Below are 13281 nucleotides of genomic sequence, written 5' to 3' on the forward strand. Positions count from 1 at the left end.
CAGGGCACTATATATGTCACTTTGATTGTCTTTATTACGTGTCTAATTATTATTGTGAAGTGAATTTCCAGTTTATGTATGTTTGTCTTTAACTGATTTGTTTACATTTGTAAACATTTACATGTGTGGGCAACAATGTTAAATGAAAAAATCTTTTTTTAAGTGTATAAAAAATTATATTTTTTAACAAACACTATGCCTTGTTTATTTCCGTTAAGGCAATAATTCATGTTGTGGACGTGATAATTAATAATTTTTAGTGTACGTTGGTTGAGATTGTTTTAATAATCAAGTGTAGTTTATTTGATGACTAGAGAAACAATGGCAAGGTTATTCTAGATGAGATGCCTTTCGATTATATGGCGTAGGGGTACCCATTTTGAGATAAAATGTGTTTGAGTAATTTAGCATTCTGTCCATCATCTTTTTGCATTTGTCACCCTAAATGGGAAGGGTATGGCGACGTGGGTCCCGTGCACACTACACCACCAGATTCAAGCTAGCCTAGCTGATGAGGGGTGTTAACCCGAAACCGGTCCCATGATGCTTGTTTCTGTTCTAGGGAAGACCTGGCTTGGCAGTTCGGGCTGGACTGTTCCCATGGGGTACAGGGTCAAGATTGATTTGCATATGGTGGTGTCTAAACTGGAATGGCGTGGTGTGCAAAATATTGGATTTAACACAGATAAGTGACTTGGGGGTGAATGTTTGATTAATTCAGCACTCCATCCATCATCTGTTCTTTTTGTATTTGTTGCCCAAAGTGGGAAGGGTATGCCCAGACGTGGATCCTGTACTCGCTGCGCCACCAGATTCAAGCTAGCCTGGCATATGAGGGGTGTTACCCCGAAACCGGTCCCAGGATGCTTGTTTCTGGTCCAGGGAAGCCCTGGACTGGCAGCATGGGCTGAACTGAACTCATGGGAAACAGGGTCAAGACTGATTTGCATATGGCTGGGTCTAAACTGGAATGGCATGGCGTACAAAAAAACAATGGATTTATCCCAGATCTGTGACTGGTGGTGAATGTTTGATTAATTCAGCATTCCATCCATCATCTGTTCTTTTCGAATTTGTCGCCCAAAGTGGGAAAGGTATGCCTAGACATGGGTCCTGTGCTCGCTACACCACCAGATTCAAGCTTGCCTGGCTGATGAGGGGTGTTAGCCCGAAACCGGTCCCAGGATGCTTATTTCTGGTCCAGGGAAGACCCGGCCTGGTAGTTCAGGCTGGACTGTTCCCATGGGCAACAGGGTCAAGACTGATTTGCATATGGCTGGGTCTAAACTGGAATGGCGTGGCGTGAAAAAAAACAGATGGATTTAACCCAGATCTGTGACTGGGGGTGAATGTTTGATTAATTCAGCATTCCGTCCATCATCTGTTCTTTTTGCATTTGTCACCCTAAGTGGGAAAGGTATGCCCAGACGTGGGTCCCGTGTTCGCAACACCACCAGATTCAAGATAGCCTGGCTGATGAGGGGTGTTACCCCAAAACCGCTCCCAGGATACTTGTTTCTGGTCTAAGGAAGACCTGGCCTGGCAGTTCGGGCTGGATTGTTCCCATGGGGAACAGTCACAAGACTGATTTGCACATGGCTGGGTCTAAATTGGAATGGGGTGGCATGCCAAAATATGATTGATTTAATCCAGATCTGTGACTTGGGGTTGAATGTTTGATTAATTCAGCATTCTGTCCATCATCTGTTCTTTTTGTATTTAAAGTCCATCAGAATCACTCACACTCCAGTTGTGTAATGAGCAAGACAGAAACTATGGCACTAAAAGGCATGCGTTTTATTAATTAATATTTGAATCAAACCAGTCTGCTCCCAGATTGTCACACTGTGTCATGCAGTAGCATTAAGAATATTAAGATCAGAGCATCATGAATCTATGCTGTAGCCAAATTATTGGGAAGGATATGGTATATAAGATGGAAAGCCATTACAATTCAAATCCAAAATTAATAACCCAAGTATTTATACACTGCATGCAAGGAAGGGACAATTATTACTCAAGCGCAACCATTATGCTGAACTAACATCTTGGTGGATACCTTCTTTTGTATACATAGGAGACCCGACAGAGGGTTAATCCTGGCAGTTTATCAGCCACAAGGTTTTGCCCCAGGTCATAGATAAAATTAAAATCAAATAATGCTCAAAAGCTCCCCTATACCAGTTCTAACTGGTATCTCCCCAGCCCTGTGCTGTGACACAAAGGGTTTTAGTAATATAAATATAGGGGCTGTGTCCCCATAAAGGGGAGCAGTTCTGATGTGCTGATCCTGCTGGGGGCCTGCTGCTGCTGGGGCCTGGGGGGCTGCCAGGAGGGCTTGCCTCCCTGGGCCCTGCATTGCCCCTTAATGCCTAGAGGAATATTTGCTGGACTTCTTTTTACTGCAGGACTGTTTGTGATCATAGCGCCTTGTGAGCGCTAGATTCTAATTTTGCCAAGGAGGAGAGGAACTGGTGTCTGCAGAGCTGTGCTGGAGCGAGTGAGGGAATCCCCTGGTGTAGGGATTCCCCCCAGTTGCAGCAAGGAGCGGGTGCCCACCCCGTATTTATGCTTGATCGACAGGTGCCCACCTCGCTCTTTGCACAACTAAATAGTGGGTGCCCACCCCGCGCTATGATGGTGAAGCGGGAGCCCACCCCGCGTTATTGCATATTAGAAGAGGGGGTGCCCACCCCGCTCTGTGTTTTTAAAGTTGGCGGGTGCCCACCCCGCTTGTGTGTGGTGGAGGCAAGCGGGAGCCCACCCTGCACTGTGCCGTAAAGGGAAATCACCGCCGTGGCCCTGGAGCATCAAAAGCGGAAGTCAGGCGCAGCGCCTGACTGGAGGCGGGGCCAGCCGCGTATAGCCGGAAGTGAAGCACCGGCCGGAAGACCCAGGCGGGAGCCCACCCCGCGCTGGGACGGGCGACTGACGTAGACTGAGCCTGGCTCCTGGCGGGGCTCCCCGGGAGTGAAGGGAGAAGCCCCGCTTGTGCCACCGTCCTGGAGGCTGACAGGCAGCACTGCACTGGAGGCGATGCGGGGCTCCCGTATGGAGATGAGAGCTCTGCGTGCAGCTTCAGAGGAGAGAAAAGAGACTCGCAGGTCGAAGTCCCGGTCCCAAGAAGGGGGACCGGGCGAAGAGAGCCGATGGAGCCTCCCCAGCAAGGGAGGAAACCCAGACGAGTCCCACAGTCTAGTGAGTGGGCCTTAAGTAGTGAGGCGGGAGGCACAGTGTTGGTGCCTGAGCGTTCCTGCCGTTGCGGGCCGCACCAACAAGGGGGCATGTTTTGCAGAAAGAGCCCGGTGGGGGCTCACACAGACATTCTTGGTTGTTGGGGGTGTGTCAGGGCACATTGTCGGTGCCCGCCCCGGTGCCAGTGCCTATGAGATTTTTCCAGCTGCCCCACATGATAGCGGGCAGCTGAACCGATTGGGCATTTTTATTATTTTAGAGTCCCAGAGCGGGACTCCCACGTTCACTGGTGCCAGTACTTGTCTGCGCAGTTTCCCCGCTGCCCCTGCAAGAGAGCAGGCAGCTACAGCGTTGGGCACCATTTCTTTTTTATGATAGAGTACCTGAGGGGGACAGGAGGGCACAGTGGTGCCCAGACCCACGTTCCTTCCACAGCTGCCCAGCAATTAGTGGGCAGCTGCAACATTTAGGCCAGTGCCTGTGCGCACTTTCTGCTGCTGCATTGGCAGCCGACCCTGACATTGGGACATAGGGCATTCAAGCCCCTTTGAGAAGGCCAGTTGGCCTGGGGACAGTTTGGTGACATGGGTAGAGCACCAGGCTCTGCCAAATTGCGTAATGTGTCCATTACTAGGAGTGTTGCCAAAAGAATGATTTAGGCCCCTTGTATCTATGCTAATGTGTTTATGCTGGGGATACCTAATGTGTACTGTGTTTATGCTGATGAGGTTTGGGCCTAGTGTGGGATTATGTCTAATGTGATTATGTGGTGCTAGGAAATGTAATGTATTTACTATGTTTTATGCACCCTGTGTTATACCTCTAAATGTGTTTTTTATGTATGAGGTTGTTTTGCATATCATGGTTTATGCTAGTGAGATTATGTCTCTCTGTGTGATTTATGCCCCTAATATGAGTTGCACTTAGGAGGTTAGGGTCTAATGTGTTTAGACTTGTGAGAGGATTGCATAATGTGTTTATGCTGGTGAGGTTGGCGCAGAATATAATTCGCGCCTGATGTGATGCTGTGCATAATGTAGTTTATGTTACAGGCTGATGCTAAGTACAGTAATTACTAGTGTTAACTGGTTGTACGTTTATGATCTGTTTTACTTTCACTAAGTTCGCTTTGTGACGGTTCTGACAGTGGTCCAGTGGGCCCTGTCAGGTGTATATAATCCCTTGTAGATATGACCTAGTGCCAGGTGGCACAATGTATAATATGTGTTTACTATTCTAATGTGTTAATATAATACAAAGGCTATTTTTATATATAACCTTGTGTGGAGTTCCTTTTGTAGTGTGCCTGGGATGTTGTTGCTGTGTGCGTGCGCAAGTGATTTACACATTGCCACCGGGATAAGCCTGACTGCTCGTGCCAAGCTACCAAGTGGGTGAGCTGGGGTTATCTTTGGTGTGTAACTCCCTCGCCCTGACTAGAGTGGTGGTTTCTGCCTGGCTTTGGCACAAGCCTTAGCCAACCAGAAATCACATTTCTAACATCTGGTTTGACTGTGCATGCCACTGAACTAGTCGAAATTGGCAGTAATCTTGAATAGACATCACAAAAAGAGCTGGAAATTTAAATTCTTTAAATGCATTGATTTTTGATGATAATCTCCTCATTTTAGATCAGAATTTATTTTTATTTGGCCAAATTCTTGACTTAGCCACTCTGCTTTTTATATGTTTGTATAGTATCTCACTTAAACTAAATGTGTATTAAAATCTACCCCCACTTTTGACAAATTGTGCGCTCTTGGCTAATCACTTTTTAAACATATTTCCCTGCTCTTTTAATAAAAATAGGGATAGGAAAGTGAATGAGCAATAAAGATGCCTTGAAATGTTGTCTTTATCTTGTTACATTTGCATTGTATTCAAAGCCAGAGGCCAAATGTCAGGCTATGTATTCTGACAAATAGTTACTTAGTTTAACATGGAGATTGGTGTTTACTTTTCATTCTGTGACTGCAAAGTGAGAGGAGTTTGTAAAGTGAACTATGTGGCATTCATGAAGGAGTACAGGGACTCTGAAAAGAAAGGTGGCAGGAAGTTATATTTTTAAAACAGCAACATTTCAATACCTGTAAATGTACAGTAATAATATTTTAAAATACATCAGCGGTTAAGAAAGCACAAACTAAGCACTTTTTTGTAACAATTAAGTATGATGGAAACAAATATTGTTAATAGGATCAAAAGAACTCAAGATACTTTAATTATTGTTGTGCAAATTATAATTATTTGGTGAAACATGATTTCTATTGTTTGACATTTGTGTTCTACATAGTTTTATAAGCAAAACTGCATGCATGTGCAAATATAGTCTCTCTTCATTGGAAAATTTGCTGTTTATAAATGATGTTGTGCTACACACCATGCTTTAGTAATGTATTTGCGACAGTGTGCTCCACCGGCTACACACCACATCCTTACCACTCTCCTGCTGAATGGTAATGGCTCACACTTGTTCTTCGTGTGATGCTTAGGATTTCAGTTGTGTAACACTGATGGCAGCACCCCATTCTAAAAATGGTTTCAGCATCACAGGAGTAAAACATACATTTTAAGTGCAAAACATAGCCCTGAATTCAGTGGCGGCTCTTCCACTAAGGCGGAGTAGCGTTGCTCCACCGCTCTCGGATAGAAAAGGGAAAAAATAAGACAATAATAACAAGGTTATTATCATTTTATTTTTGGTTGCTGAAGAGTGGGAGGAGGAATGGACTGTGCACACTAAGGGGGTCATTACGATGTCGGGTGGAATCACTTCCATCTGACACCACATTGGTCATGGAATCGACCGACACTCGGTCGGTCGGTGGTTCCGACCACTCCTTTAGGATGCGACTGAACACTGTTTTACCATGGCAGCATGCATTATGACCGTAACCAGGACGGAATGCATGCTCCTGTAGTAAAATGGGAGGTGTATGTTCATCCTCCACCCCGTGGCATGCACCTAAAGGTGAGCTAGAATGACCGGCAGGTTTACTTTAGGACCGCCTTCATCGCAATGAGGCGGTTGTGAAGTTAACCGACCGGCCCGTTACAATGCGGCTCTAAATGCTCCGACAAAGAGTCGGAGTCTTTTACGGCTGCATCGTAATTGCCCTCTATGTACGCATGACTGCTTGGCCGGCCGTTTCGGCCTGTCAAGCAGTCATGTGCATTTTGCATCTTCACCACCAGGTTGTGATGGACAGCATGGTGGGGAATATGCACAGGCTCCATGTCCTGATCTGAGCGCCGATTCACTGCACTCAGACCAATCACACCGCTGCATTGCGTGTTGTGATTGGTTGAGGGGAGCCTGTGTGCCGGGTGCTTCGTGCAGCTTCTTCCGGACTGGAGTCAGAAAGAGCAGAGAAGCGGAGAAGAGATGCGGCAGTCGGAAAAGGTTTTTTTTTTAAATGTATATTTTAAACTCCTCAACCCCCGTTCCCTACCATCCGCCACTGCCTGAATTCCACAACAAAATGTTCTCTTGACACTGGTATGTCCAGCCCAGTTTGGTTTTGAGCACATTACTTTAAGAAGGTAATTATAAAACAAAACAGCTGGCACGCTTTGTCCCAGGGCCGTCCTGCAGAAACCAGTTCACTAACGCAATAATTCTAAACTATACTATAATATGTGATTTTCCATCCAAAGACCTGATACAGTGAAACATATTATTCCAACGCCTAGCTGAAAATGTGTTACCAGAATTAATGATGATGAAGACAGACAATTAAGCATAGCAAAAGTTTGTTTTTTCTTTACAGTACCATGTTTACAAATGATGATTTTTTCTCTTTCTTGCAGCGTGATCTGGATTTTACAGTAGAATTAGACTTCAAAGGACAGCTGTGTGAAGCAGCAATATCGCACGATTACAAAATGCGCTAGCAGGAGGAGTCTTAATAAATCCATACCTGATGCACTTGAAGAGAGTAGAGCCGCTGCAGAGCTACAAATCAAACAAGGGCCATCCGGCTCTTCCAGGAAGTGGATGATCTGGCTTGCTGGCACAAGAGGCGATGGAGTTTTGTTACAGTGAATGTATCTTGGAACATATTTGCATTGCCAGAATTGTGTCTAATAAAGAACAAGAACAAATGTCATTTGTGGTTGATCCATTGTGATGTAACAAATAGAAGTAATGTGGAAATATGTGTAAACTACTCATGACTTTACCTAATTGATTAACTGATTGGATACATCTTGAGCATCCACCCAAAACATCTTGGCGCTAAAAGAGACAAGTACCAGGAAGGGCAGCAGATAAAATTTAGAGAAAAAAATGTTTTGAGCGTGTTCCTGAAAGATAGGTGGCATTCATTTTTGGAGACTGGCAGGGGCGGATCCTTTTCAGGGGATTAAGGGCGTAGCCCTGCCACATGTGAGCAGCCACAGAGCCACTGCTCAATTAAATATTACAATTGTCATAATTTAATTTAGCAGTGATCATACAAACATGACTTTTGTTTTTACAAGAACTCTGCAGTGCACAGGTCAGCCCTCTTGGCTTCTCCAACAGGATCCTAAATGACAAGAGGAGGGGGCTGAATGGGCTGAGCAATCATCCAGCTGCAGAGTGCTGTTTAAAAACACAGCACTCTGTGGATGGATGTCTGGATTGCGCATGTGGGGGGCATAGTTCAACTATGATTCCTTCACACAGGCACAATCTATTTTATTTAGCAGACATTCTGCTCATTTACAAGGTAGCACAGTATATCCTCTAAAATGGGGCTCTCAGGGTGCACATCAGTGCATCCCTGAGGCCAGTGAGCAGACATAGGAGAAGGAGCAGGATCTCCAGCACTGTCCCAGCTTCTGATAGGGCTGTGCTTCCACTCCTATCAAATAGCTGGAAGAGAGCTTGAGGTGGGTCTTCCTCTTAAACCTGGCCCTGCTGCTCTGTCTGGCTAATCTTAAGGGATCATGGCTTGCTGGTTCCAAAGTCCCGAGCCATATTCTTACTGTGCTGTTGCCATGGAGCCTCCGAGTTGCCAGAAATGTAAGAAAGGTAAGTAAAAAAGAATCTAAAAAAAACCTGTGTTGTTTCTTTGAGCATGTGTGAGTGTAAGTGTGTTTCTGAGTGTTTGAGAGAGAATGAGATTGAGTGAGAGTGTGTGATATTTTAATGTGAGTGTGTTAATGAAAATGGAAGAGTGAGAACCAATGAAAGAGCGAGAGTGAGTATGAATAAGTGAAAGCAAGGGAGTGAGTAAAGCAGTGTTAATGAGTTAGAAGGAGTGAGTAAGGGGAGATTGCAAGAGGGAGTGGGAGTGAGCCCGGGTGCCTCTATCAATGGTGCAGCAAGTGTATTTACACTAGGACACAGAACATTCTGTGATTACACTCGAAAGTTGATTTTTGCAGGGTATTTTGAGTAGGAAAACAGAGTTTTTCTTATACACCACCTTAGACTACCTCGGGTGTCCAGTTGTCAGAAATATCTTGGGTTGGTAGGTGTACCTGGGTGCCAGATGATCGTACACTCAAATACCATAACCACCTGTTGGAAAATGAGGCATTGTTTGTGAGGCCTGCACAAACAATATGTCTACATTGGTCCTTCACTTGTGGTAAATATTCCTTTTACCGAAACTGAATTTCATACGGAATCTTTAAAATAAAGTAAAATAGCTCAGAATAACAAGAGGCAGAATCCGTGGTATAAGAGGTTTTCTAAATGGGCTTTATTCCATCAAAAATGGCCGACTCGAGTCGCGGCCTTCAGGTTCCGTCACCACGAGGGTTCAGGAAGTGAAGTACAATACTTTATTGACAAGAAGTAACTTTTATAGGTCATACATTTACAATGAAACAAGTGCAAAAAGGCGTAACAATTGATAAGATAAATTAACATAGTGATACGTAATTGAAACTAGGCGTAATAAGGAGCAAAAAGAAACATGATTGGCTCTCATTATCTTACATAGGTGGATCTATACGATAATACTTAACATGGATGCGTGCGCAGCAGCATGACGTGTGATTGACGTGCAACTAGGGGGTGAAGGGGACTTGACATTTAGCTCTACATGTGGAGACGAGAAGTCTAGGGGGTCATGTCAACCTAATCCCAAATCATATCTAACATCCTATGTTTAGAGAACTATGTTATCCACAAGGAAGGACTCTCGGACAGAATCTATTCTATACTAACTGTATGTGCGTGTACAAGCGTCTAAGTGTCTATATGAGAAGCGAGGGGCAGAAAACTTTCCATGGCAACAGGGCTATGAATCACTTGCAGGAGGACGGAAAGGCTGAGTCCTTTGCCTGTGAGCTAAAGGAAATGTTTACCTAAATCACTAGACAGGAATGCATCGGCTGAAGAGCAAACTAGATAATTCGAAGGTGAAATACAGCTTCTTGGCAGGCAGGCGAAAACTGGCCGAGGCAGGCACCGTTAGCTGCACAGGGAGTAGGACAAAGTTCATGGATACAGATGCGAGCTCAAGCTGAAACTGTCAGAGACAGAGAGCAGGGAAAGGCTTTGAGGAAAGAATCGGGCCTACTTGCCTGAACTGTAAAAATGGAGTACCTTAGCCATATAAAGTCGGTGGCTTTTCATACTTAGGAATTGAATATCCAGCCCATTGATGGCGGATCTGACAGAGAACATGTCGACGGTAGACACACATATGTTTGCGTCTTGGAAACTGGAACTGGAGGGAACATACATGTACTTGTGACATGCACATAGAATCGTTGGGGTCCAAGATAGGGGACATAACTGATCAGGAAAATCCACATTTCCACATTCCCTCCTTGTCCCCTACTTGCCCTTCAAGAGATATCAATCTTCATTATTCCATCGATTTGCTCATGGAGCATCATTTCTTCTTCCTTCTTTTTCCGGCATTTTGAACGAGAACTTTGATATGGAATGCATGATGTGGCACACAGACCACAAATCTTTGGTCCACATTGCAGGCATAAACAACAACTGAAGAGCATAAGAAGGCCAATACCTAGGAAGGATAGAACTCTCCATCCCCAGGCTGATATCACACTCCAAAACCACCCGGACCACGTCCAAGTGCCTGGATTCTCGTGTATCTGGCTTACAATCTTATGAAGGCTTGTTATAGCTTTATATACAGATGGCGAATTTTCTGGTATGAATATGCAGCAGCTGGATCCGATGACCCTGCAAGCTCCGCCCCTATCGGCCAGGATGACGTCAAGGACAAGACGATTCTGGAGAACAACAATTCTCATCACTGATTGTTCCTCTGTCAGATTGCCTAGGGCGGCTATAGTCTCGTTTACTACAGCTTCAAGAGTCTTGGTGAGTCTGCGTATCAGCTTACTATTTGATATTGTACCTATATAGGGAAAGATACCTTTATTGAAATCTACATACTTGTCCCATGCCGTCTCAGTATAATCGACAACTGGGAGATCTCTACGCTCTCTTTTGTGTACTAAATGAACATTTCGATAATAATCAGGGGGAGCTAGGAAAACAGGTGGCAAAAGGAATGCTATGTAACAGGTACCATCCCAATCTAGAGGCAGACGCATATATGCCGTCTGACCACATATAAAGTAAGAATGGCGAGAAGCTCTAAATGAAGATTTCCCTTGATCACTATAGTCTACTGTAGTAACGCATTTGCTATGGCCCATGTGTATGGAACCAACTTTTCTCACACATAATTCACCCTTAACTGGAAATACTGACATAGTGGGCAGAATTAATTCAACTTCGGATTTGACGTTCAAAATCATGAGGTTAGGCGTAAAATTACCTAATTTATACACTTCATTTTCTAAATCAGTTCCTGTTCTACTGGGGTGACCCTCCTTATTAGGGTGACAGACTTTGAATAAAACTAGATTCAGATTTCCCCATATCCAATGTTGTTGATAAACTGCTGTGTCTGGGTCTATGGAATTTAGTAAACTAAACCATGCTCCACAGGAGCCATTGTGTGTGAACGGATGTGGAAAGAAAGGCAGAACTCCTTTGTTATTCTGATAGGGAGGGAGTCGGCCACACACCCAACAATTGGTGGCATTACTAGTCTGATGGGAATGATGTAACATACTAATGAAGGTGTTATTGCGCAGCGCAAGTCTATAAGATAATTCATGTGGCGGTAGGTCACTAAAAGAATGTTCAGCAGTAATATTATAAACATGTCTAGAAATAGGATGATATATGTGCAAAATCACACTCGTAATGATTATTAAAACACTCAATAAAAACAGAATTAATAATGTCCTCACACAGTAGCTACGCAGTGATTTACAATACGCCTGTCGTTTCAACATTTCTCTGGTATTTTCTCTACTCAGGTCCAAGGGATACATGTCAGAGACAATTCAACCGCTTCACCTTGGAGAGGACTTAAACAATCAAATTGCTCGACTGTTTGGGCCTAAGTTTTAATTTATAGTTCTGAGAGTCATTTCTTTCAACAAAGGGAAGTTTTGAATCAGTCTGTGAGGGAGTGCAGGGCACAGTGTCTATATCCGAGGATAGTCCATGAAATTTCTTAACGTGGCTGGAATGTATCCATCCTTTGCGGCCCTCCACTTTCACGGCTGTTCTTGTGGTCAGCAGGACTAGCTTCGGTGTTTTCCACCTGGGCTCCAATTGGGTTTTTCGATCGAAATTCCTCACAAACACCAGATCCCCCGGAGCAACGTCATGGGGTTTCACCTCAGTGTTGTCAGGAAAAGCTGCAGCTACCTGTGAACGACAAGATTGTAGTGCAGACATCAAGGAAGCCAGGTAATCTGTCAGCATATTACAATTAACATCAGTTATTTTACGTGGTACAGGCGTCCCCCACATATTTGGTGGCCTTCCGAAGATCACCTCATACGGGGATAGCCCTGTTCGAGAGTGTGCTACCATTCTTATGTAAAATAGTGCAACTGGTAAGGCTACTATCCAGTCAACACCTTTCTCCTTACATATTTTAGACAATCTGATTTTCAAAATTTGATTATGTCGTTCCACGAGACCTGCTGCCTCGGGGTGTCGGACACAGTGGAACTTCCACTGATATCCCAACAAAAGTGAGACATGTTTCATTAATTCGGATGAGAAAGGCTGGCCGTTATCTGAATATACAACACGTGGTAGCCCGTAACGTGGGAAGAATTCTCGAACTAACTGTTTGGCAGTAGTCGGGGCCGTGTAATCTGATACTGGGTACGCCTCAGTCCATCGGGAGAGAGCGCAGACAACTACAAGAACATATTTGAATCCTCGACATCGTTCCATCTGGATATAATCCATTTGGAGCACTTCAAAAGGATGATCAGGAGTCTGGAATCCACCCTGTTCTACGGGAACACTTTTTCCCGGGTTGAACTGACAACATATCATACAGGTACGGACCTTTTGTTTAGCTGCTGCTCGTAAATGTTTATTGAACCAAATGTGTTGAATGCTATCTAGCATAGCTTTTTCTCCTAAATGCGCCGGGCTGTGAATTGTAGCTATAATGGCTTGGACCATAGAGTCAGGAAGAAACCATACAGATTTCTCCTTCGTCATCCATCCCTGATCTGTCTGGATCCCTCCTAGTTCAGTCCATTTCTTTAATTCTTCTGCAGTAGCATGTGTCTGTATGTCAATTACGTCAAGTGCGGGATCCTTAATTGTCATACACTGTGTTGGTGTCTGAACTATTGGCTTTGTCATGTCTAATGTGCGATTCTGAGCAGTCTGTTTAGCTGTTCTGTCAGCTAAATCATTGCCTTGAGAAATGATATCAGTAACCTTCGTGTGTGCTTTACATTTCATAATCGATATAGCAGTGGGTAGATGTATTGCGTCTAACAAGGCATGAATGAGGGGTCCGTGCTGAATGTGGGCACCATGGGAGGTTAAATAACCTCTCTCTCGCCACAGTACGCCGAAGTCGTGTACAACTCCGAATGCATAACGTGAGTCAGTGTATACATTAACTTTCTTATTTGTGGCTTGAATACAGGCTTGTGTTAGAGCAATAAGTTCTGCTGCTTGGGCTGACAAAGTATCTATACAATTTGTCTCAATAACTTCAGTGTCTGTTGTGACTGCATACGCGGCCACTAAATCTCCTGTACTTGTTCTCATGC

At 44.4% G+C, this 13281-nt stretch overlaps 1 protein-coding gene across 2 annotated transcripts in view; it reads left to right on the forward strand.

Moving 5' to 3' along the window:
* PRMT8 (protein arginine methyltransferase 8) overlaps positions 1 to 7289 on the forward strand; it is a 759198-nt gene extending 751909 nt beyond the window's left edge. For both annotated transcript variants that reach the window (XM_085650561.1, XM_085650562.1), the window contains one exon: positions 7006 to 7289. In XM_085650561.1, the coding sequence (XP_085506687.1) occupies positions 7006 to 7089 (84 nt within the window). In that variant the 3' untranslated portion in view covers positions 7090 to 7289. The remainder of the gene's footprint in view (positions 1 to 7005) is intronic.
* Positions 7290 to 13281: the final 5992 nt, after the last annotated feature.

Source organism: Triturus cristatus, chromosome 4_1 (genome assembly GCF_964204655.1).
Source record: "Triturus cristatus chromosome 4_1, aTriCri1.1, whole genome shotgun sequence".
NCBI classification, from domain to species: domain Eukaryota; kingdom Metazoa; phylum Chordata; class Amphibia; order Caudata; family Salamandridae; genus Triturus; species Triturus cristatus.